The sequence below is a fragment of the Oryctolagus cuniculus genome, chromosome X, assembly GCF_051225735.1.
Source record: "Oryctolagus cuniculus isolate XC-2025 breed Fujian yellow rabbit chromosome X, ASM5122573v1, whole genome shotgun sequence".
NCBI lineage: Eukaryota > Metazoa > Chordata > Mammalia > Lagomorpha > Leporidae > Oryctolagus > Oryctolagus cuniculus.
Window position 1 is genome coordinate 116360318 of NC_142888.1, and position 25754 is coordinate 116386071.

Here is a 25754-nt window from a genome sequence, read left to right on the forward strand (position 1 = left end):
CCCAAATTCTGACACCTTTTTCTTTCTTATAGTTGGCTTTCATTTTGTTGTCTTCACCTCAGGTTGATTCTATGTTCACACAACTTCAGCAGAAGTTCCAGGCAGGATTTTTGGCCAGCTTGATATGTATACTCATCTCTGAACAAATCAGTAAATGGTATACTGCAGCCAGGCCTGCGCTCAGTACTCATTCATGTAGTGATTCAAAGAAAGGTCAATCTCATTAGAAGCACATCAAATGGGTTCCCAAAAGGAACAGAAAACAAGCGAAATGAAAACTGTGCTACATACTTGAAAACTGTTATGAATTACATATTACTACGAGTGCTTTTTCACTCTTTATTTCATGGTCTGGCATTTAAGATCAAGTTTATTACTTTTAGATTAGATCTTTCTTGTATATCTTTTCCAGGCCATAGTCACAATATCTAAATTATGGTTTTATAAAATGTACTGATTTAAGTTTTATTTGAGAGCAGAGAGAGAGGGAGGGAGGGAGGGTGGGAGGGAAGGAGAGAGCAGAGATGAGAGAGGTGAGAGGAGAGAGGATAGGTGAGATCTCTGTCCATTGATTCATTTCCCAAATACCTGCAACATCCAGGTAGGGCCAAGCTGAAACCAGGTGTCAGGAACTCCATCTGGGTCTCCCACATTAGTAGCAGGAATTCAAATACTTGAGCCACCATCTTCTTCCACCCAGGGTACACATTATCAGGAAACCATATCAGAAGCAGAGGAGCAGGGACTTGATCTATGCACTGCAATATGGGTTGCAAGCATCTCAAGTGGTTACTTAACTGTTGTGCCAAACACTCACCTGTTAAATGATGTTTTACAACAGAATATAACCTGTTCATTGAATGACTAGGGCTCCACCAGGATTGGAAGAAGCTCATTGATTTATTCTCACCAATTCCTATTAATTATTTTCTATCAATTTACTTCTTCTGTTTCCTTAGAAAACTACTGGACATGATTCATGGGTTTTCTGGTAATTCTTTTAGATAATGAAGAATCCAATTTGGTGTAAGGAATATCAATGCTACATGCACCAATCAACTAAAAGCATCTCTAACCCCTCATCTTCAGGTTGCTACAGGGTGGGAGATCTCCTAAGGAGAAAGGGAGTTTGGTACTTTCTATTATTTCTTTCTCCATTTGTACCCCAACCCACTGTTTCTGTCATATGGAGTTTTAATGATCAATCACAAATGTAAGAAAAAACAGGTCAAGAAGGTAGAAAAGATTTTACTTCACTAGTGCACCTGGCATAGGGGTGCCCTAGAAGTAGTAGATTCCAAATGACAATTTTTTTCACTAATAATTTTGTAAATTCTGACAAACTCGTCATTGTCACCTGTAGTTTCTTTCACAAGGTGATATCTTTTTGAGCTGGTCTCTTAGTAGCCCTCAGTTTCAGTGGTTGCCCATCTTGTAGTCACTTTGTCTCTCCAGATGATCCTCCTGAGCAGTCTCTCTTATGGATACTATACCCAGTTGCCTTTCAGAGAATGCATCAAATCATTGAGAAACTCATTCATCTGTTGCGTCTCTGAGCTCTAAATGTACAGCCATGGTTTTTCCAGACTTACAACAGAGTAGTTGATCAGCCATAGCCTCTCACCTTTAAAATTCTCAGGAAGAACTTACATATCAGTCCTTGTGTCCCACATAGCTCAGGGGGCACATGTCAAGTTCTCTAAACTGTTATCGTGAAGTAGACCTCATTTGGCTTGTGGGAGAGGGAAATATATTCCCTTCCATTCCCATGAGTGTTTGGGAGGGACTAATTTTTCATTATCTTCAAATTCTAAAAGAACTCTTCGTATTTGCATATATTTCTCAGAGATTGTTGATCAGAGAAAAATATACATCCAGTATAGTGATATACCCTGAAAATCCTACATAGCAGATGTGGCTTTAGAATAGAGGCTTCACGACACCTATTTATCTCAGCCTTTCGAGTTTTGGCAGACACAAGGACGCAAGGATGCAGTAGGAAAGATTCATGAAACAATCAGCTACATGAAATTCTAGCTATTTAAAGTTGAATTTGTACTGAACAGGTTTCTGAAGTCACCACCTTTTATCTGACATGATTTTACCATATTTTGGGTTATTTATTTTGATGCATATTACTTTGGCTGGTGAATAGCCCTGACTATACACACACACATACATGCTGTCATCTTTTAAAAACTATTAGATCTTCTCATACACATAGAGACAAATGTGAATAGACACTCACAGACAAATGTGAATCAATTCTCCTTGCATACATTGTGTGAAAATCATGGCTGTGCATTTAAAGAATAGGCTGATATATATTCACAATGACAATACAGATGAAGCAGAAAAGAGAAGAGTTTAGTGTTTTCAGAAGCCTGACAAAGAGATTTTCATATTTCTGTGATATATTTCCTCTGTTTGGTAAAGCCACTGAGCTGTGAGACAGCTTTCTGTATTCAGATATCTTTTTAGCTTCGCCTCCATTCTAGGTATTTGACGGCTCTACCTGGCCTTCTTACTGGGTCTGTTGTCAGAAATGCAGCCATCTGTATAGCTGGCTGTCTGATTCTGATAACTATGTGCATCCTCGAGACTCTAGGGTAGCTGCTTATTGATATTATGGCTCTTCATTGGCAACTGGGGCTTGAGGAGGCTTGTTACACATCAGCACTTGTCTTTCCAAATGAGGTAGTGATGACTGGCTGTTCCTAGGATGACCTATACATATGGTCATGATTCTATGATGCCTTTTCAAAAGAGAATTGACACTAGGATTTCTTCAGTATGGTGGCATGTTCATTGTCAAGGAATTCTTTGAAATTTCTAGTATATGAATAACATCCTTGCCTGATCCCAGAAATTGAATAAGTCCCCCGCCATCTTCATTTGTTGGTTCAATATTTAGAAAGAGGTTGACAATTTTGTTTAAGTTCTATCTTATACAGAGTTCCTGAAGTTTATCATAAACTTATGATAAACTTATATTTGGAAGGAAAACCGAATATCTCATTTCCAAATGCAATGTCTTCTTCCATGACACCTAATATTGAATTGAATGATCCTCTGTCTAATCAATGTGTTACAGTTTGAAATTTATTGGTCTGGAATCTAAAGTCTCACTTACCAAATATATGACCAGGATCAAGGGGTTTCAATTTCTGTTTCCTCATCTGTAATAAAATGTTTGCATTAGAGTACATTTTCCAACCAAAATTAGATTGAGAAATAGTAAACTATATAATGTATGTAGTGTGTCTCAAGAATAAATTAATAGGAGAGGAGGAAATAAGAAGGAATGATTTTAAGGCATAGAATAGCAGACAATAAGCTAAGCTTTCTTCTAGTCCTATATTCTACTTCACCAGCAATTTCAATATGTGAGAGGGCATTTCTTGAAATTACCACAATCCCTTCACATATGGGCTTCCACATTCTCATGAGTTATAGATAGATAGATGATAAAGACAGAAGATAGATGATAGATACAGATGGACAGATTTACTCACATATATAAACAGTGATTATTTTAAATTTAGTGATTTTTATATTTTGAAAAGTTTTGTGTTCTATATTTTTCAAATTCTCTACAGAGCTATGCATTATATATTTAATAATACAAAAGGAAATGATCTTTCTTTCCTCATAAAGAAATACTTATTTTGTCAGAGGGTTGTCTAAGATAGACCAATGGGCTATGCAATATATTACTGTCAGTTTCCAAAAGTGATCAAAATGAGAGCTGCAGCAGCAGTAATAACGATATAAAGAACTGACCACATATTTTACCCTTTGTTTTCATTTTATGCTTTTATTTTTGTGCTGTATAATATGGTTAATTTTTTTCTTCTTCACTGTGTGAGTCCTTGTTTCCACTTCTTTGGTAATCTTCACAAGAAACCTATGAGAAAGGTATTATTATTATTAACCTATTTAAGATAAAGAAACATAGGTATCTGGGGTTCTACCTGATTATAATGATACACCATTAAAAGAAACAGCAGAAAGGATCCAAACCAACTCAAAGAATTCTGCCAAGGTGAAGTCTAACAGCAGAGTGTGTAAGAAGTGTTGTTCCAATTCATTCCAAACAGCTCTGGATCTCAGTTTTGTTCACTTGACACATAAGTTCTGTAAGGTTTTCAGACAAAATTGCGATTACTAGTTCAAAGTTTGCTAATACTGTACTTTTTAAAGGCTGTTTTTTATTTTTAAGTGTACAATTCATTTGTTTTCAGTACATTCACACAATTTTATAGCCAAAATTACTGTCTCATTACAGAATATTTCAGCATCCGGAAGGAAACCCTATGCCTATTAGCAGTCACTTATCAATCTTGTCTTATCCCCCCTCTGTGGTGGAATGAGGTGAAAAGGTCATATCAAGATGGCTGCTGAGGTGAAAAGTTCATGCCAAGATGGCTGCTAAGGTGAAAAGGTCATGCCAAGATGGCCACTGACAACAGAAACTGCCTGGAAACAGGCCGTGACTGGATGGCTTCAGAAACCACATGACAACAGAGGAAACCACATGACAACAGAGCCTGACTGACGGCAGGCCAGGAGTGGATGGTTTCAGAAACTGCCTGGCAACAAGAGCCTGACTGTCAACAGGCTGTGATTGGATGGCTTTGGAAACTGCCTGGCAACAGGCTGTGATTGCTTGGGGCATAGACCGCCCCTTGACCGGATTGGCTGGTCTCAGCTATATAAGATGTTGTACCAACTGAAATAAGCAAGTCTGCGGGCTGCTTGCCTCAAGCCTGCTTTCACCCAACTCCCAGGGTCTTTGTGGTGACTCCGTGCCTCTTGTCCCCACCACGCTCCTCCTTTCAGAAACAAATCCACTGCAACATTGTTGAGAAATCAACTGCAACTCCCCTCCAACCATATATTAATCTACTTTATCTCTTCATGGATGTTCCTATCCTATATACTTAATAGAAATCGAACCGTCTGTGGTATTTTGTGTCTGCTTTCTTTCACTTACCATAATGTTTCCAATGTTCACTTACGATGTAGATATGCTGGTATTTAAGTCCTTTGTATGACATAATAAACAAATACTGTAAATAATACAACATATTATAACCAATATATCAGTTGGTGGCATTTGGGTTGTTTTGCCTTTTTAGTTATTATGAATATTCATGCAAAAGTTTTATTATGATCTTTCATCAATAATTTTATTAATAAAAATTTTTCCCAAAGAAATCTTTTATTTAAGGAATACAAATCATGTATTTCACAAATACAATTTTAGGAACATAGTGATTCTTCCCACCATACCACCCTCCCACCTACACTTCCTTTTTAAGTTAAGTTTTTCTACTTACTATTTGTTGAATTCTTTATTTAGTGGAGGGTTAAGCTTGTATAAAGCAAACTGAAAGTATAAAGCAAACTGAAAGTAAAAAGTAAATGAAAAAATTAGAAAGGAAGGGAGATGGAGGGTGGGAGTGAGTTAATGAGGGAGGGTAGGGTGGGAAGTATCACTATGCTATTAAATCTGTATATATGCAATATATGAAATTTGTTCACCTTATATAAATAAAAAATTAAGAAAAAAAGTTGCAATGGTGTGTGCCAAGAGCTGAATAGTACTTGCTAAATAAGAATACTTCTTTAGAGACTTGTTATATTATCCACCAAGTAAAAGGAAGATGGATCACTGGAAGTACTATAATAAGTGGGGAATCACCATGAGCTCTGGCAGCTTGGAAACACTGCTCCCTGAAAGCTATCCCTAGATACTTTGGATTCTTAGAGTTCTTCAAGTTATATTGGATACCACTGCTCAAATACATTCTTAAAATAAAACAAAGAAAGAGGGAGGCAAGATGGCAGAATAGGAAGGGAGCACACTGATAGTCCGGGGAGAGACAGTTTAATAAAAGTGGAGATACTGCAGGTTCAAGGAAGAGTAGGGGAAGAAACAGCAGAAGAAACTCTCCCGGAACGAGTGATTCACAGTGGACCTGCGTGGAGAGCGTGGGAGCCCACAGTTCGGGACACCAGCGGCAGACTCAACACACCAGCTCTGGAACGCGAGGTGAGCCGAACCTCAATAGCCCGAGGCACCAGCAGGCAAGCGGAGAGAGGAGACTAGAGGGAACGACCCCCGGGCTGGGGGGGATGTTCACCAGGCTAACTGGAAGAGAGAGAGAGAGAAAAAAAAAAGGTGACTGGTACGGACACGGGTTTCTCTCTCTCCGCTCACCTCTCAAGGGCGAGCAAGACAAAGAGCAGGCGCCATCTTGGACATACGTCATAAGCAGAGCGACCTCAGGTCTGCACCGGCCCTGAGCCTAGCAGAAAAACCTGACTCTGGGTGGGGCGAATTAACAGGAGATTAGGACCTAGTAAATTTGTGGTGCTACTGAACTGAGACTGTGAAAAAAGAGATGGTGGGGGAGAGAACTCACGGAATTCACGTGAGCACTCTCCAGAGATGCTAAAATTCCGTAAATTTGGCAACCCAGTGGGAGACTGAAGGAGAATTTGAGCCCACTCTGAGGGCAGAACAGAATCCCTGTGTGGTCTTGGGAAAGAGCTTCTGATCTCTGGCTCCTGTGGGTATATCATTTGCCTGCTAACTACCTCCAACTTCGTTCAGCTGTGCGGAATTACTTCCCTTTTGAATCAAAGAAAGAATGAGAGAGAGAGAGAGATCTACCACGCCTAACCTGGGAGTGTCACCTTTGGCACACCAAACAGAGCTCTCAGGCCACACCCATCTCAAGCCTCTAAGGCTACATCAAAAACAGACAGTCCACTTAATCTAGAGTCATAGTATAACAAGAAAAAGCACCACAGTGAAGAAACCAAATATCTCCAATATGCCAAACAACAAATGCAAAAACCGAGGTAATAAAAACAAGGAAGTCACTATGACACCCCCAAATGAAAAAGACACCCCAATTCAAGATTATGAAGATGATGAGATAGAAGAAATGCAAGAAGCAGATCTCAAAAAATTGATAAGAACATTAAAAAGTTCTCAAAAACAAATTCTTGAACTACAGAAATCCTTAATGGACAAGATAGAAAATCTCTCTCGTGAAAATGAAATATTAAGGAGGAATCAAAATGAAATGAAACAACTAGTACAACAGGAATCTGTGATAGTGACAAGAAATCATAATGAAGTGAAGAATTCAATAGATCGAATGAAAAACACATTAGAGAGCCTTACAAACAGAATGGGTGAAGCAGAAGAGAGAATATCGGACTTAGAAGACAGAACAGGAAAGGATACAGTCAGACCAAAGAAAAGAAGAGGAAATTAGAAATCCAAAACATATTGTTGGGAATCTTCAGGATACTATTAAAAAACCCAATATTCGATTTCTAGGAGTTCCTGAAGGCATGGAGAGGGAGAAAGGATTAGAAGGCCTTTTTAGTGAGATATTAGCAGAAAATTTCCCAGGTTTGGAGAAGGACAGAGAAATCCTAGTACACGAAGCTCACAGAACCCCTAATAAACACGACCAAAAGAGATCCTCACCACGACACATTGTAATTAAACTCTCCACAGTGAAACATAAAGAAAAGATCCTAAAATGTGCAAGGCACCAAATAGATGAGCTTTCAGTTCACCTCAAGGATTTAGAAAACCTACAGGAAACCAAACCCAAATCTAGTAGGAGAAGAGAAATAATTAAAATCAGAGAAGAAATCAACAGGATTGAATCAAAAAAAAAAACATTACAAAAAATCAGCCAAACAAGGAGCTGGTTTTTTGAAAAAATAAACAAAATTGACACCCCATTGGCCCAACTAACTAAAAAAAGAAGAGAAAAGACCCAAATCAATAAAATCAGAGATGAAAAAGGAAACGTAACAACAGACACCACAGAAATAAAAAGAATCATCAGAAATTACTACAAGGACTTGTATGCCAGCAAACAGGAAAATCTATCAGAAATGGATAGATTCCTGGACACATGCAATCTACCAAAATTGAACCAGGAAGACATCGAAAACCTAAATAGACCCATAACTGAAACAGAAATTGAAACAGTAATAAAGGCCCTACCAACAAAGAAAAACCCAGGACCAGATGGATTCACTGCTGAATTCTACCAGACATTTAAAGAAGAACTAACTCCAATTCTTCTCAAACTATTCAGAACAATCGAAAAAGAGGGAATCCTCCCAAATTCTTTCTATGAAGCCAGCATCACCTTAATCCCTAAGCCAGAGAAAGATGCAGCACTGAAAGAAAATTATAGACCAATATCCCTGATGAACATAGACGCAAAAATCCTCAATAAAATTAAGGCAATAGAATACAACAACACATCAGAAAAATCATCCACCCAGACCAAGTGGGATTCATCCCTCGTATGCAGAGATGTTTCACAATTCGCAAATCAATCAATGTGATTAACCACATTAACAGACTGCAGAAGAAAAACCATATGATTATCTCAATTGATGCAGAGAAAGCATTCGATAAAATTCAACACCCTTTCATGATGAAAACTCTAAGCAAAATGGGTATAGAAGGAACATTCCTCAATATAATCAAAGCAATTTATGAAAAACCCACAGCCAGCATCCTATTGAATGTGGAAAAGTTGGAAGCATTTCCACTGAGATCTGGCACCAGACAGGGATGCCCACTCTCACCACTGCTATTTAACATAGTATTAGAAGTTTTAGCCAGAGCCATCAGACAAGAAAAAGAAATTAAAGGAATACAAATTGAGAAGGAAGAAGTCAAACTATCCCTCTTTGCAGACGATATGATTCTTTACTTAGAGGAGCCAAAGAACTCTACTAAGAGACTATTGGAACTCATAGAAGAGTTTGGGAAAGTGGCAGGATATGAAATCAATGCACAAAAATCAACAGCCATTGTATACACAAGCAATGCCATGACTGAGAAATAACTGCTAAGATCAATCCCATTCACAATAGCTACAAAAACAATCAAATACCTTGGAATAAACTTAACCAAAGACGTTAAGGACCTCTATGATGAGAATTACAAAATCTTAAAGAAAGAAATAGAAGAGGATCCCAAAAAATGGAAGAATCTTCCATGCTCATGGATTGGAAGAATCAACATCATCAAAATGTCCATTCTCCCAAAAGCAATTTATAGATTCAATGCAATTCCAATCAGGATACCAAAGACCTTCTTCTCAGATCTGGAAAAAATGATGTTAAAATTCAAATGGAGGCAAAAAGACCTCGAATAGCTAAACCAATCTTGTACATCAAAAACAAAGCCGGAGGCATCACAATACCAGATTTCAGGACATACTACAGGGCAGTTGTAATCAAAACAGCATGGTACTGGTACAGAAACAGATGGATAGACCAATGGAACAGAATTGAAACACCAGAAATCAACCCAAACATCTACAGCCAACTTATATTTGATCAAGGATCATAAACCAATTCCGGGAGCAAGGACAGTCTATTCAATAAATGGTGCTGGGAAAACTGGATTTCCACGTGCAGAAGCACGAAGCAAGACCCCTACCTTACACCTTACACAAAAATCCACTCAACATGGATTAAAGACCTAAATCTACGTCCTGACACCATCAAGCTATTAGAGAACATTGGATAAACCCTTCAAGATATTGGCACAGGCAAAGAGTTTCTGGAAAAGACCCGGGAGGCACAGACAGTCAAAGCCAAAATCAACTATTGGGATTGCATCAAATTGAGAAGTTTCTGTACTGCAAAAGAAACAGTCAGGAGAGTGAAGAGACAACCGACAGAATGGGAAAATATATTTGTAAACTATGCAACAGATAAAGGGTTGATAACCAGAATCTACAAAGAGATCAAGAAACTCCACAAGATCAAAACAAACAACCCACTTAAGAGATGGGCCAAGGACCTCAATAGACATTTTTCAAAAGAGGAAATCCAAATGGCCAACAGGTTCATGAAAAAATATTCAAGATCACTAGCAATCAGGGAAATGCAAATCAAAACCACAATGAGGTTTCACCTCACCCTGGTTAGAATGGCTCACATACAGAAATCTACCAACAACAGATGCTGGCGAGGATGTGGGGAAAAAGGGACACTAACCCACTGTTGGTGGGAATGCAAACTGGTCAAGCCACTATGGAAATCAGTCTGGAGATTCCTCAGAAACCTGAAGATAACCCTACCATTCAACCCAGCCATCCCATTCCTTGGAATTTACCCAAAGGAATTTAAATTGGCAAACAAAAAAGCGGTCTGCACCCTAATGTTTAATGCAGCACAATTCACAATAGCCAAGACCTGGAACCAACCTAAATGCCCATCAACGGTCGACTGGATAAAGAAATTATGGAACATGTACTCTTTAGAATACTATACCGCAGTAAGAAACAACGAAATCCAGTCATTTGCAACAAAATGGAGGAATCTGGAACACATCATGCTGAGTGAAGTAAGCCAGTCCCAAAGGGACAAATATCATATGTTCTCCCTGATCGGTGACAACTGACTGAACACCAAAAAGGAAACCTGTTGAAGTGAAATGGACACTATGAGAAATGGTGACTTGATCATAATAGCCCTGACTGTTAATGAACAACTTAATACATTATCCCTCTTAGTATTTTTTTCGTCTGTTCTACTTAATATGACTGGTTTAATTTTGTAATTAATACACAGTTATTCTTAAGTGTTGAAATTTAACTGCAATGTGATCCCTGTTAAACATAAGAGTGGGAATAAGAGAGGGAAGAGATGTACAATTTGGGACATGCTCAAGCTGACTTGCCCAAAATGGTAGAGTTAGAAACATACCAGAGGACTCCAATTCAATCCCATCAAGGTGGCATGTACCAATGCCATCTCACAATTGCAAGTGATCAATTTCAGTTCACAATTGATCATAATGAAAGGACTAAGAGTCAAAGGGATCACATAAACAAGTCTAGAACCTGCTAATACTAACCGATAGAATAAATAAAGGGGAGAGTGATCCAACATGGGAAGTGAGATACACAGCAGACCCATAGAATGGCAGATGTCTTAAACAGCATTCTGGCCTCAGAATCAGGCCTAAAGGCATTCTGATCTGGCTGAAAAGCCCATGAGAGTATTTCAGGCATGGAAAGCCAAGACACTCTGGCAAAATCACAAAAACAAAAACAAAAAAAAAGCTAAATGAAAGATCTCTGTGAGTGAGATCCCAGTGGAAAGAACAGGTCTTCAAAGAAGGAGGTACCTTTCTCTGAAGGGAGGAGAGAACCTCCACTTTGACTATGACCTTGTCTAAACAAGATAAGAATCGCAGAACTCAGAGGGCTTCCATAGCCTTGGAAACTCATGACTGGAGCATAGGGAGATTACTGATGCCATAGACAGGAGTGTAATTTTGTAAAGTCAACAACAGGAGTCACTGTGCACTTACTCCTCATGCAGGATCTCTGTCCTTAATGTGCTGTACATTGACATTTAATGCTATAACGAGTACTCAAACAGTATATTTCACTTTGTGTTTCTATGGGGGTGCAAACTGTTGAAATCTTTACTTAATGTATACTAAACTGATCTGTAAAAAAAAATTATCAATTCCCAACTTGACTCTCACTGGGATTAAACACGACAATAGGTCTGATCTGATTTCATCATCATTTAAAAAATCATGTATTATTTTTCACTTTATGTTTCTGTGTGGGATAAAACTGTTGAAATCTTTACTTAATGTATGCTAAATTGATCTTCTGTATATAAAGAGAATAGAAAATGAATCTTGATGTGAATGGAAGGCGAGAGGGAGTGGTAGAAGGGAGGGTTGCGGGTGGGAGGGACATTATGGGGGGAAGCCATTGTAATCCATAAGCTGTACTTTGGAAATTTATATTCATTAAATTAAAGTTAAAAAAAATAAAACAAAGAAAAACAATCCTAAAAGACCAATCAGGTGTTGAGAGTTTTCTATACACAGAGTTAGTAAGAATGACAGCATGTCTTGGTGGGGATCTACGAACAGATTTCTGACCATAAGAAAAGTGGTGCAGGGAAGAGGAGGAGGCAAGTCTACACTAACAGCTCAGGTGTTTGAATAGGCTGCATTGGCTCTTCTAGCCTGCTATGACAGGAGGAAGCTAATATAGGCTTGAAGTTTTAGAAAGCGCTGAAGGGATTGGAAAATGTTATATATAAGTATGATTCCCATTTTATAATATTCTGAAAAATGTGCAACTATAGAGACAGTAAAAAAAAAATCAATGGTTTCCAGGGCTTGGGAATGGGAAAGGATGAAAAGATGAAACACAGAGGGTTTTTTCATGATGGCTTTCAGAGAAAGTTCCCATTTTTTAAAAGTAATTTATCTTTCATTAATATAGAAAGTATGTTTCACGTATTTCAAGATAGAATTCTATAACATAATGCTTCCCTCCCTTCCTCCTCCTTCCTTTCTTTTTTAAATTGTGTGATATTTTTAAATTTACTTCATAGTCACGGGCTTAATGTTCCACTAAATAAAAACATTCAACAAGTAGAAAGACCATTGTACAGCAGAAATGTAGACAAGTCCCAAGATGTCAATTTCATTCATATACATTCTCTTCTCTGCTTAATTTTTTTACTGTTTTTATAAGGAAAGGTGTTGGATATTGTCAAGTAACTTTATGCATTTATTGAGATATTTTTACTGGATTAAGTTGGTTCAATTCATTATTTTGATTTATATATACAGAATCAACCTTGAATTTCTGGAAAAAAAAAAACCCTCCATGTTTGTGCTCTGCTACTGAAATTTAAGGATTTTTGCATCTTCATTTGTAAAGCAAATTAGTCTGCTTTTGCTGTTTTTTGAAGTTCTGCTGGTAGGTGCCTATACTCATATTTATAATTGCTATAACATGATTGACTTTTTATCATTCTAAATAATCTCTCTAGTATTTTTTAAAATCTATTTTTCCAGTTTTAATATAGCCACTCCTCACGTATTATGATTATTTTGCATGGCTCATCTTTTTCAATCAATTTGTTCATAACCTATTTGTGTCTTAGATGCTGAAATGAGTTATTTTAGATATCTGAAACAGATCAAGGATCATGTTTTAACTGATTCTGGAAATCTCTGATTTGATTGGAGATTTTAATTCAATTATTTTGTTTTGGTAAAATAAATATAATGTAAAATTGACCATTTTGAATTTTATGTTTGTCATTAATATAATCATTGTGCTTTTGGTGCCATGTGGAATCCATTTAATACATTAGTAATACGGTAAAATTAAAATATGCTATTTTGATATTTGTTTTCTATATATCCTACATGGTTTTGCTCCTCTTTTCCTTCATTACTGCCTTTAAAATTTAAAAATTTAATAGCTGTTATCTACTGTATTAGTTCATTTTCCTTGGCATTTTTGGTATATATTTTTAAATTATTTTCTGTGTTTACACTCAAGATTTCAATTAACATCCTAAGTAATAATTGTGAATTTCAATTTGATAACAACTTTAATTCAGTAAATAATATTTTTCCTATTTCTGTTCCCTCCACCTTCCTCTGCGCTATTGTTGTTGTACAGTCAATATTTATATATATATATAAATGCATCAACATAGTTTTACATTTATCATAGTCAAAGTTTGATTCTTGCATGTCTATGAATATGCAGAAAGTAAATGTGCATTTTAGTTTAGCACAGTTTAATCACATATTATACATACTGCATGAGACTCCAAGGAATGTTAAAGTCCTTTTTAGCCAAACTTCCCTGAGAGTGGAAGTAGCAGGACTTAGTACACTTCTCTACAATATGCATACACACACACACACACCATAACACACCATAAAGCAGTGTTTTGCATGTATCTGGCATTAATATGCTTGTGAAGGTAATGGTGATGTATTTCAGATAGTTTTTCATATCTGTGAAACTCAAACATTGCTGAGGCTGCTTTGATAAACTGTTTTACATTAAAGAGTGAACTATAGGATAGTCAACTTTTGAGAATTCATTCTGACTTAAAATTGTTAAGGAAAAGAACACTTGGGGTAAAATCATCCAGTTTGTACATGGGTATTACTGAGGGAGAGGGTTACATATGTAAAGAATATAAAACTGAATAGGTACTTCCAATGGAAATTCTTCTTTATTAACCACAGTAAGGAAAAAAAAAGTTCCTGTAGCTAACTCCAGAATACCTAATTTTCTATAAGATAAGCTCACTTTCAATCCATTTATCTTTGTGTGAATGCTTTCGCCAGGCCTCAACAACATGCTGTGCAGAATTGACAGTTTATAAAGATAATATCCATAGCACCAAAAAGCTGAGCGATTGACTCAAAGATGAGTTTTTACTCAAACGCAGCCCCAAATATTTCTCTTAGTCTAACTGTTAATGTTATACAGCATTTAAAATTGAAAGTGCATTTTATTTGAAGTATGAAATGTGCAGATATGCCAACATGCCATGGGACAAACTTGGGCAATACTATATAGTGCAAAGAAGTGTCATAACTGGTAGGGCAGCTTTAGAAGTCTGGGAGCCCTCCATTTGTTATTTGAGTCATCACCTTATGAATAGATATCATCATCCTCCCAGACTACCAGACAGCATCACTGATTTCTTTTGGAGACATGAATGCATATGCACATGTGCATATGTGTATGTGTGTGTATGTGTGTGTGTGAATAATTTGTAAGAAAGATAGAGATAAATAATAACACAAAAGGAAAAAATAGATGGGTATGTGGTTAATTAGTTGACAAATCTAAAATTGTACATCATCTGTTGTGTTTTCTAGAAAGACTTTTTGCATGACAGCAGAATTGCAGGTACTACAAACCTCTTAAAGAATTCCCACATAGAAATTGGAACATCTTGAAAATGATGCCATATTTTTATTTAATAGGAAGCATGTGATGAGAAATATCAGACACTTACACTTATGTGATACTATCAAAAGGCTTACTGATTTGGCATAGATTATTGTTCTCTGTGCAACAAATTCAAACTAACTTCGGACTTGCAGCATAATGTTTACAGATGTACTATGGTTTGTAGCCATCTCAATCATTAGGGTGAAAGAGCATATCTGAAGTGAGAGAATAAGTTAGCATGGCAGCCAAGTGTTTTCAGTCTGGGAGAGCTAAATGCATCAAGTCAACCCATTGGACCACAACTTTGTGGCTAGAATAATGAAAGGTAGGATGAATTATCATTGTAAATACAGTTATGAATTTGGGATACCAGTGGTCTGCCCCAGCTACAGTTCACTGATTGGTTTTGTAATTAGAAACAGTCACCTATTATGTCAGTGCCATATCCGTGGATATATATTGCTTCTGTCAAGTGGAGTCCTACCATAATCAATTGCTAATGTGCGGAAATGGCTTTTAATAGAAGTAGAAAGGCTCTTAAGAAGCATAATAGAAAAACCTTACCTCATCTCGAAGTGTTTATTAGTAGAAATACAGAAGAGCCTTAACAATTGTGCCAAGGAAGGTACATTTCAATTTAATCCATGAATGACACACTTCAACTGATAAAGCTTCTAAGCTACAATTGGATGAAATTAGTTCCAAATGGTTATTATTTCTGTTCCCACCACTACCATCTACTGAGTAGTTAAATGCGGTTGGTGTAGATGGGGAGAACATCCTATGAGATATTCATTTTCTCTCATGTATTCACTTTGATGGAAGATGGATGGAAAAGTGGGAAATAAGTACCTGCAGTCTTTGATAAGTTGTTCAGTGAGCTCAACTGGCTTAGCACTGGGATGATGTGATGGAAGGGAGGTGCGGAAGTACCACAGATCACTTCCACTCTAAATCCTGTCGAGATTACATAGCAATGAGCACTTGCTCCCTCCACGTACAAACAAAACTCCTGGAGAAGAAATGGAGCTTGTTTTGTTTTTAAAGAATTGCAGGGGCCAGCACTGTGGCGTAGCGGGTAAAGCCACTGCCTGCAGTGCTAGCATCCCATATGGGCGCCAGTTTGAGTCCCGGCTGCTCCACTTCTCATCCAGCTCTCTACTATGGCCTTGAAAAGCAGTAGAAGATAGCTCAAGTCTTGGGCCCCTCCAGGTGGGAAACCTGGAAGAAGCTCCTGACTCCTGGCTTCGGATCAACACAGCTCCGGCCATTGCAGGCAATTGGGGAGTGAACCAACGGATGGAGACCTCTCTCTCTCTCTCTCTCTCTCTCTCTGCCTCTCCTCTATGTTTAACTTGGACATTCAAATAAATAAGTAAATAAATCTTTAAAAAATTGCAATTAGCTTGAAGGAAGTGGTGGTTTCCTTTTCCATATTCTACTCAAGACTAAATACAGCATAATGGTTGAAGATATCGTCACAGGTAGTGGTGACAACATGAGAACAAGTACTATGCCATCAAAAAGCCATTTTTAAGCTGGGCTGCACATTTGATTCCAATTTCATGCTAAGCCTAAAACCAAAAGGAAGCATAGAAAACACCACAGGTGATTCAGGTACCCACAAATGCTAAAGGACCCTACATACTACTCCACTACGTTGTTATTAGATACTTTGTGAAAATGTGGCTGTGTTGTCAAATTAGTTTGTGTATCTCAGTATTTCCCAAAGTTAAGCAGACTTCCTTATCAAGGGAATCTTCAGAATTCAATGTGCTAGTGCACACTTCAAATGCCAAAGGTACTAGTGTGTGCCAGTAGTTCTGAAAGTGTGGTTCTCCAGCACTACCTTGGAGCTTGCTGGAAATGCAGTTCCGTGGGTCATACCTCAGACCAACTCTTTCAGAAACTATTGTGCTGGGGTCCAGCAGTCTGAGACCTCTAAGCCTTCAGGCCATTTTGGTGTGTGCTAAGGTTTGAGAATCAACAGTGTTTGCCAAAATGACTTGTGTACAAAATATTTTCTTTTTACTAAGGATGTGGCAAGACTAGTGTTTTCTGCCATGGGGAATGCTAGTGAAGTGTGTGTAATAAAGATATGTGAACGTGTTGGCACCATTACTTGCAGAGAGGCTCTTTTAAGGCTATTTACTTACTGATTTGTTTAAATACAACCTTCTGTTAAAAACTACCTGAGGCAGTTGAAAAAGAATGCTGGGACTAAAGGATTTTCCTTGGGAATTTTGGCCCATTCATATTTCTGCCAGGCTTCTCTGAGATACCAAAGTGCATATTTGTTTGTTATTAGCAGTCCTACACTATCCCTGAATTAGGAAACAGTATGATCAGAAACCAAAATACTCAACAACCAAAACATAGTGGAGATAGAAGGAGGCAATACAATCAATACTTTTCACTCTGGATTAAAAATAGGAAAATCAGTAAGAATTCACAAGGGGAAGAGTTAAATGAAGAGTCTACTTGTGTTTAAAACAGGATAAAAGGCTCCAGTGTCTAAGATGGGTAGGCAGCCTCATCACGTGCAGGTGTGTTTTAGAGCATAGCACAGCAGGGCAGGGCTGGGCTGGGCTGGAAATGAATGGTCAGCTTCCCAGTCTTGCAAAAGCATGATGCTTGTTGTCCCGGTAATCTTATTTTGCCTCTGCCCTGAGAAGTACCAGTCAATTATATTTTAACCTATTCCACCACTCTTCTCTTTCTATATATATATATATATATATATATATATATTAACTACTCCTAATCAGCCAATGTCAGACAATGAAAGCTCTGGGAAAGGCATCAATATTGAGGGATGTTTACATTTGCCTTCAATTCTCAGAGATGGAAAGGACTTTATTTATTCCTGTGTATTTCCTCCACAGAAGAGAAATCATCAACAGGGAAAGTGAATGGCAGAGTTAATACTTGGGCATAGGTCTCATTTAAACAATTCAATCACTGAATGGGAATGAGAATTCTCTACCAAAATGAAGTTCAATAACTAGTACAGTAAACACACTTTAAAGAGTTTTCACGTTAATTTGAATCTCCAGACTGTGATTATATGGGGGCAGCAATCCTGTCTATATAGTTCAGTATATAACATCAATTTCTACTATAGTTAATAGCACAAAAATGGACAAGCACTTTCACTTTGAATGAATATAAAGAGTTTATTCGGTGCGTATTTGGGTATACAACAACAAATATTAAACAACTTTTTTAAACTTTTTTTTGTGCACAGGACAGAGAACTGCCTGTACATGCTATGTCCACTTTTGGAACACAGATTTTAACAATTATTAATGCACAAAATCTTACATATCATGCAACTCTATGCCAAGATTCCAACTTTCTTCCATGCAACAGATATGAAGATCTAAATGGAAACCTAGCTAAGTCTTAAACACTTTTCCAGTAGCAAGTATATTATATGTTATTGAGGGGTAACCAGTCTTAACATTTCCTTGTACACAATATTCACGTGCCAAATACAATGACGGGAAGACTCATACATATACAGATATGACATTTCTTAATTTAACAACACAAAAGAAAACGTCACAGTTCCACAGTTCTTGCCTTTACACAAGAAGCCACAGTAGTTTAACATGATACACAAATGGAATTAAGAGAAATCTACACTTGAGGATAATCTTTTTTGAAGTTATTTTTGCTGACTGGGATTGACAATAGAACTCAATTTCTACGCACGGAATATAGCACACAAAAATTTGACCAGGATACTACAAAAAGAAAAAAAAAGGTAAAATCACAAGAACACTGTTACCTTGAGCCTGAGCCTGAGATGCCAATTCAAATTCAACCCTGAATTTGGTTGGTTTGGAGTAAGTGACACGGAGTCAATAGAACCATTGAATTTCAGAAATCATAAAGGTATAAAGGTACACTCTGCCAAAGTAAAGAGTATATTTGAATCAAGCGTAGATAGAAAACATTAAGCCAAGTAAACAACACAATTCACATAATTTTGTTTGCCCCTACAAAACATTTAAGCAGTTAAATTTGTTATCTTTTGTTGGATTTGTTTTTGAAGAACAAATGTGGTCTTTACATTGTCTTGGTTGGAGAGCAAATTTTGATCAGCATTAGTGCTGTGAAATATTTTTGGTTTGTCATCCCCAACATATAGGTGAGATCATGAGAAAATTTGGCAGTCCTTCTCCCAGATTTAGTTCAATGATTATGCTTGGCATTCCTTTGCACAAGCTCAGTCTAAATTATGGGGCTTTAGTATGAATGATAAGAAGGTATAGCAGCAGAGAGAATAGTCAACTCTGCCCGTTTGGTAAACGTCACTGACAAATTTGAACTTTTGGGTGAAGGACTGCTAGAAGAATTCAACAGCACCTGGAGGTAAGGTTCTGTTTTAGAGCCCTTGTCTTGCCCTCACTGGCTACGTTGATTCATTGTGGCTCATGGATTTGCCTCCATTCAGCACGCCGGAGACACTTCTGCTCTTGGTTGGGGTCCCACTTCCGGATCTGGAGAACTCCGTGAGATCGTGCAGTGACGGTTCCTTGTACATAGCCACTAAAAAGCACATAGAGACAGTGTGAAAGGCCCTTGAGTGGGTATTCCAATTAATTGTATGCTTGAAAAGTGCTAATGGAGTGGATGTGTCTTCAACATAAAAATGAGCATGTGAAGTAATAACTATTAATTACTTCAATTTAGACATTCCGCAATGTGTATATGTATATGTTTCAAAGTTTTTTGTCATAAACAAGACATATAATACAGTGTTTTATTTGTTGATTAAAAAGGTAAGTTTAAAAAGGAAAAAGGAGGACAAATGAAAGATTTTTTTAAAAAAATGAGAATACTGCATTGATCTTCAACTTTTCTTTTGCTACCTGAAGCCAAACATCAAAAACACTGAATGCTAGGACTCCATAGAGAGTGGGCTGGAGCAGATTAAGGAAAATTTAGCCTTGGTGTGCAGCAGTATGTAAAGAATTTTAATGCTTCGCTTCTATCATGTATGGTTATATACAAGAGAATTAATGAAAAATACATTTAATAAGCCTCTTAAAAGTTTAAATATGATCTATAGCATACTGTGCAAGCCAAATATTAATATTTAAAGCATTTTATAAGGCATGAATTCTATCATACTCTAAAGTAAAATTCTCTAAGCATTTGAGTATTAAGTGCAATTATTGGAATAAAAAATGAAAATTATTATTATTCTTAAGTAACAGTACTATCTTACATTTATAGAGTACTTGTAACATAAGTACTCTTCTACATTCTTCACTTTCATTATATAATTTAGTATAAGAATCCTATGATGTAAGTAATTAGTTTTATCTATATTTTATAGTGAGATTTAGGCTGTTAAAGATCATCTGGTTAATGAAGGGTGAAGCTAGGACTCAAATCCAGAGAGTCTGGCTCCAGAAAACACACTGTGGAATATAATGATATGCTATTTTGAACTGGGTTGTCTGTCTCTACTCTAAAAAAACATTCTAACCACAGGCTTCTAACCTCTTGCAGATCTTCCTTTGCTTTCCCTGCATTTTCTGTCCCTTCTCTATCATGTCTCATTACTTCTATATCCCATTTCCACTACCTATTTATATCCTTTCTAATTTCCTATTAATATGCTAATAATGACTGGAAAACACAATTATGAAGGAAAATTATTGGAAAAATAGTGTTGGTATACTTAGGGCCCAAGAAATTTTCCTAAAAGTGTTCAGTCCTGGAATCTGTAATAATCTGGAGATCTTGGCTGCCCTAGGTTAGAAGTTGAGCTGCTGCCATGTAATTGAGGTATCACTATATAAATATGTAGATGTACCATGAAAAAATTAAAGTCAGGATACTAATGTTATTGCCAATGCCCTAATATTTTTATGATTTTTTAAATTATTGCATCAATAGTTTTAATGTTGTCAAATTCTATAGATTTTTGTATAAATGCCTTAATGTGGAAGAATTATATTCCACTTTCAAATACAGAATAAAAGATTGATTTAAATTAGTCTTTTAGTAACATAATCCATAGCGCCCACAATATCAAGTTTACCTTTCAGTGGTTTGGGCAGAAAATGGGCTGCCGGCTTGTTCTTCTTCACATGGTTGCCTTTCATGATCTCTCCTTCTTTGTTCAGTCCCAGGTACCACCCTCGGCCTGACTGCTGCTGACGGTATATCATTGAAGAATATGTCACATAATAATTTTCGAACACTGATTCTTTGAATTTGCATTCAGGTGTGAAATGTTCCTGCAACAAAAGAAAATAAACAAAAGTTCAATGTTTACAGCTATGAGTTTCACTGCAATTACCTTTCAGAAGTTTAGGATAAACTTAGCTAAAGCCTATATGCGGACTGCTCTATTTTAACAGAATAAATTATTATCATTGGAAACCAGGAGACTAAATATAACACTTCACATGAGGTTTTAGTAAAAGTGCTACTGAACAATGATTAGCTCTCTTCATAATAGGTAATGTGAAAATTATTACAAGCCACATAAGTGTAAGACATTGAACAAACACAAGAGCCAAGGATTGAAAATATAAGCATAAAGCTGTCATGGGTAGCTTTATTACCTTCAGGAATAAATATGAGAAAATAAATATTTGTTCATTCTACTTAAATTTCACAGATTCTTGACTTATTATACACTATGGTTGTCAAGTGCCCAAGACTGAAACCTGTATTACAATGTTGGCTACCTATATTTCTAAAAAGGATGCTACAAAGAATGTCTACCTTTATTTCAAGGTTAACTGAATTGATTTTTTTAGACCATTGGACCTTGACTTAAAAAAGAAAAAAAAATCTCCCCACCTCATCCTTGCCTTACAGTAACATTTACAAGCAAATCAATATAAAAGCAAGAAATTTACAGTAATTCTACAAGCAAACAAGAGAACAGTCCAGGGGGCATGAACCCTGGAATGTGATTTCCTGCCATGTACTTGGCTTATTTACTTTGGAGTGTGCCATTCAAATGAAGTGCTCCTGACCCAACAGATGGTTTCAAGAGAAACAAATAAAAGCAACCTCCTTTTAATAGTGTGTGTGTGCATGTGCATGTACATGCATGCACATGATAATAGCAGTTAAAATGACTATAAGCCAAGTGGAATGAACAGCAGATTTTAACTTATAAGTGAGCCACAGAGTAGCAGAGAGTCCACTTGGAGTAGATGATAGTGAGAAAAATTCTAAATGAGCTATATGTGATAGAGGCTAATTTCTGAGATTCTGAGATGTTATCAAGAGTAACTGTTGATAATTTCACACACACGCGTGCAAACACACACACACACACACAGATACATCTCGTAAAAACACTGCCAGGTTTTGTTGACTCCAGATTTTTCTGAAAAATATTTCCCTGATCTTACATTCCTTCATTTTTGTACTTCAGGTTATTCTAAACAATGCACACTAGCTGAGTAACAACACCTGAATACCTTCAGTCTCCTGAGTCAAGAGGAACACATTCCTCATGCAAAAGAGCTTTTATCTGAAAGTGAATTACTCAAGAACTTTCTTTTCCTTTTTCTTGGAATCCACAACCTGTGTTTCACTTGGTAATCTGACTGATTTCCCTCATCTGCTCTCCAGAGTTTATGGATTGGTGGGAGTACCTTCTGTGGCTATTTCAGTCTATGTGAATGCTTGATAAATCCTCAGAGGATTCACACAAATTCAACCTACTCAAGAAGAAGTGTACTTATAAGGCAACTGTCACATGGAAGGAACCAAAGTATTCTATTTATGAACTGTGAAAACTCATCTTTGTAGGATTTCTCAACATAGGGAAAGCCAAGGTTTGCCTACAAAGAAATTGGCTAAATTTCTCCACATTTCCTCTAGTGATGAGGATAACTGCACAGAATGTTGCCGAAATTCTTTGGGAATTAAATCACCATTTGGAAAAGAAAACCTTCACCCTTAGAGTAGATTTTACTTTTATGAAGAGCCATAACCCATTCAAAACAAATCTGGTGATTAATACACATCATCAAGGCAGGTAATACTGTTCAGCCATATAAAATGTCTGATTCACCTTCCAGTGACGAGATGAGAATCACTATGTGTTCTACAGCAGGTGCTCAAAGGCAGCTGCATTTGACATCTTGTGTGATGGTAGCATTCATCCTTTCATTCTAAATGATCTACTTTGTATGTACTTGGGTGGTGCTAAGATTCATAGGTAGATAATACATGACCTCAGACAACTTAGTATATGTTTTCAGGAGTCAGGAATGAACGCAAATGACACAGACACAGGTGTGCTACCATAAGTACACAGAGAGAGACACAAAGAATGTGTTGTTTAAGAGCAGAAGAATCCAGATTTAATTGACTGGAGGACTGAGGAGGGCTTCATAGGTGTTAACTTAGCTGAGTCTTGAAGAACTTTTGGAATTCAATACAGAAAAAAATGAAAAAACAGTACTTGAAGCACATGGCCATTCATTCCAAATTCTGTGTTCTTTGTCTCAGTATTGGGAGTCCATCTTCTTGGCAGTTGCTCATGCTTTAAATTTCAGGGAACTTTTCACTTCATTTACATGGTATCCAGGCCTGGTAACGATCTTTGCTTCTCATTACCACTGTTGCTGCTTTAGTTTTTGCCCTTATTATTTCTTCACTGAACTCCTATAATAACCTCTAACTGGTCTGTTTTCTTCTGGCAGATTGCCTTCCTAAAGCAAAGTTCACTTCTTTGGGAGGGCAAGTACCTTGTCCACAGTATAAACAATATTATGTAGTATTAAAAATTCTCAACAATTCCGTAATATGCCTTTGAGTGTCATTCTCCACCACAGAACCATGTACATTCAATTCATTTCTTTATAATACCATTCTTTGGGGCCAGCATTGAAGAGTGGGGTAAGCTGCTGCTTGTAATGCTGGCAACCCATATACAAGTGCCTATTCCAGGCCCAGATACTTTGCTTCCTATCCAACTCCCCGTTAATTCACCTGAAAAGGCAGTAGATGATGGCTGCAGTACTTGGGTCCCTACCATCCCCAAGGGAGACCAATTTGGAATTCCTTGATCACAGATTCAGCCTGGCCCAGCTCTGGCTGTTGTGGGCTTTTGAGGAGTAAAAGAGTGGTTGGAAGTTCTCTCTCTCTCTCTCTCTCTCTCCTCCCCCTCCCTCTCCCTCCCCCTCCTCCTCCCCCTCTCCCTCTCCCTCTATCTGTAGCACTGCTTTTGAAATAAGTACATACATTAATAAAAAATAGAATATGGTCCCACCACTTCTCTATCTACGGTCTCATTTATCAAGGCCTAGCTCAAGTATAACTTTTTCTGGATTCATGTATGATCTTCCCCAATCAGAACTGTGTTCCCACAAACTTTATCTGCATCTCTAGCATGGTCCTATGACTCATGCATATGCATCATTAGCTCCAGATGGTAGGAAACTTGTCTTTCTTACTTCTGAAACTACAACCCCCTCCCAAAAAAGGTCATATTGCCTAGCACATGGCAGGCCATTCAATTATTATTTATAGAACTGGGATTTCAGATATTCAGGTTTAAATATTGGAAGTTCCAGGAGTTAGAAGTATTAACTAGTAAAAAGTCTCCAGAAAATTCCCTTATTCTGCACAATGAAATGAACTGCATCTAGAAGGAGGCTGTCCTTGCAAAGAATGGTCCTGAGTGCATGATTTAAGATCCATTAAGAATAACAAGGCATTTACAATGTTAAGGGAAAAAAACGTGCTAATAGTTACAACTATTGGAAAATGGCAAGGAAGGACTCAATGAACTGTATGCTGTCACATCCTGGCAATTTCTTAGTCATATCCACTAAATTTGTACTAAAAAGCTCAGTAGAGAGGGAGGAAAATGAGGCCAAAAAAAGAATGTTGAAGCAACCAAAGGAGTGTTCTGTTCTCTGTGGTTGTGACACTGTGTGTATGACACTGTCATTTTAGAATGAGTAGACACAAGTGGATTCATTTTTATCAAATGTGGAAAAATGAAAGCATCCAATTCAACACAGGAAGGTTCAACAAAGAGAACAGAGGTATAGTTGCATCTGTCTATGTCTCAGTAGTGTACCATATAAATAATAGATATTGGATTTGACCCAGATCAGGAAAGTCTTATTCAGAGGAGGCCAGATAGACATAAGCCAAGGAAATAACTTACTTTGATCAGGAGATGCTCACTAGTGCTGTAGATGAAGGTGTCATAGTGGTCTTGACATATATGGCACTGAATGCAGGCAACAATCACTGTTCTTCAGAATCAATAGGAACTAAATAAATATCTACTATTATAATGAATGAATAAACTAAACAACAAATGAGTTAAAATGTTACCTGTTCCATGAATAGTCACTAGAAGTTATTTGGCATGAGTACAAAGAAAAGGTGTTTTATATCTTACACATTTTAATGCATTGATTTCCCTTAAAAGTCATTTATCTATCTTGCATATTTATATTTTTCAGAGAAACAATGCCTCTTCAATTATAATTTTTTTTAGTTTTATTTGAAGATTAGAGAGACAGAGAGACAGATGACAGAGCTAGATCTATCCACTGATTCATTCCTTAAATGCCTGCAACAGCCAGGATTGTGTCAGGCTGAAATCAGGAGCCCAGATCTCAATCCCGATCTCCCATGTGAGTGACTGGAACCCCACTCCTTGAGCATCACCTGCTGCCTCCTAGTGTGCACATTAGTAGGATGCTACATCAGAAACGGAGTATCTGAGATTTGTACCAGGCACTCAGATATGGGATACTGGCATTCCAAGTGGTTACCCAACTGTTTTGCCAAACACTGTGAAATAATCCATCTGTCTCTCGTAACTTTTCCTCAGTATAATCACCTCTATTTTCTTTAGAGGTCAAGGTTTGTTTCTTCTCAGTGAATGATGAACCTTATATCTATAGAATCCATACT

The 25754-nt window shown here is 37.2% G+C and overlaps 1 protein-coding gene across 8 annotated transcripts in view; it reads right to left on the minus strand.

The window, feature by feature from the left end:
- Positions 1-17978: 17978 nt before the first annotated feature.
- The window catches only part of FGF13 (fibroblast growth factor 13), a 651259-nt gene continuing 643483 nt past the window's right edge, over positions 17979-25754 (minus strand). For all 8 annotated transcript variants that reach the window (XM_008273437.4, XM_008273439.4, XM_089323851.1 and 5 more), the window contains 2 exons: positions 20884-21082; positions 17979-19379 (listed from right to left, as the gene is read on the minus strand). In XM_008273437.4, the coding sequence (XP_008271659.1) occupies positions 19243-19379; positions 20884-21082 (336 nt within the window). In that variant the 3' untranslated portion in view covers positions 17979-19242. The remainder of the gene's footprint in view (positions 19380-20883; positions 21083-25754) is intronic.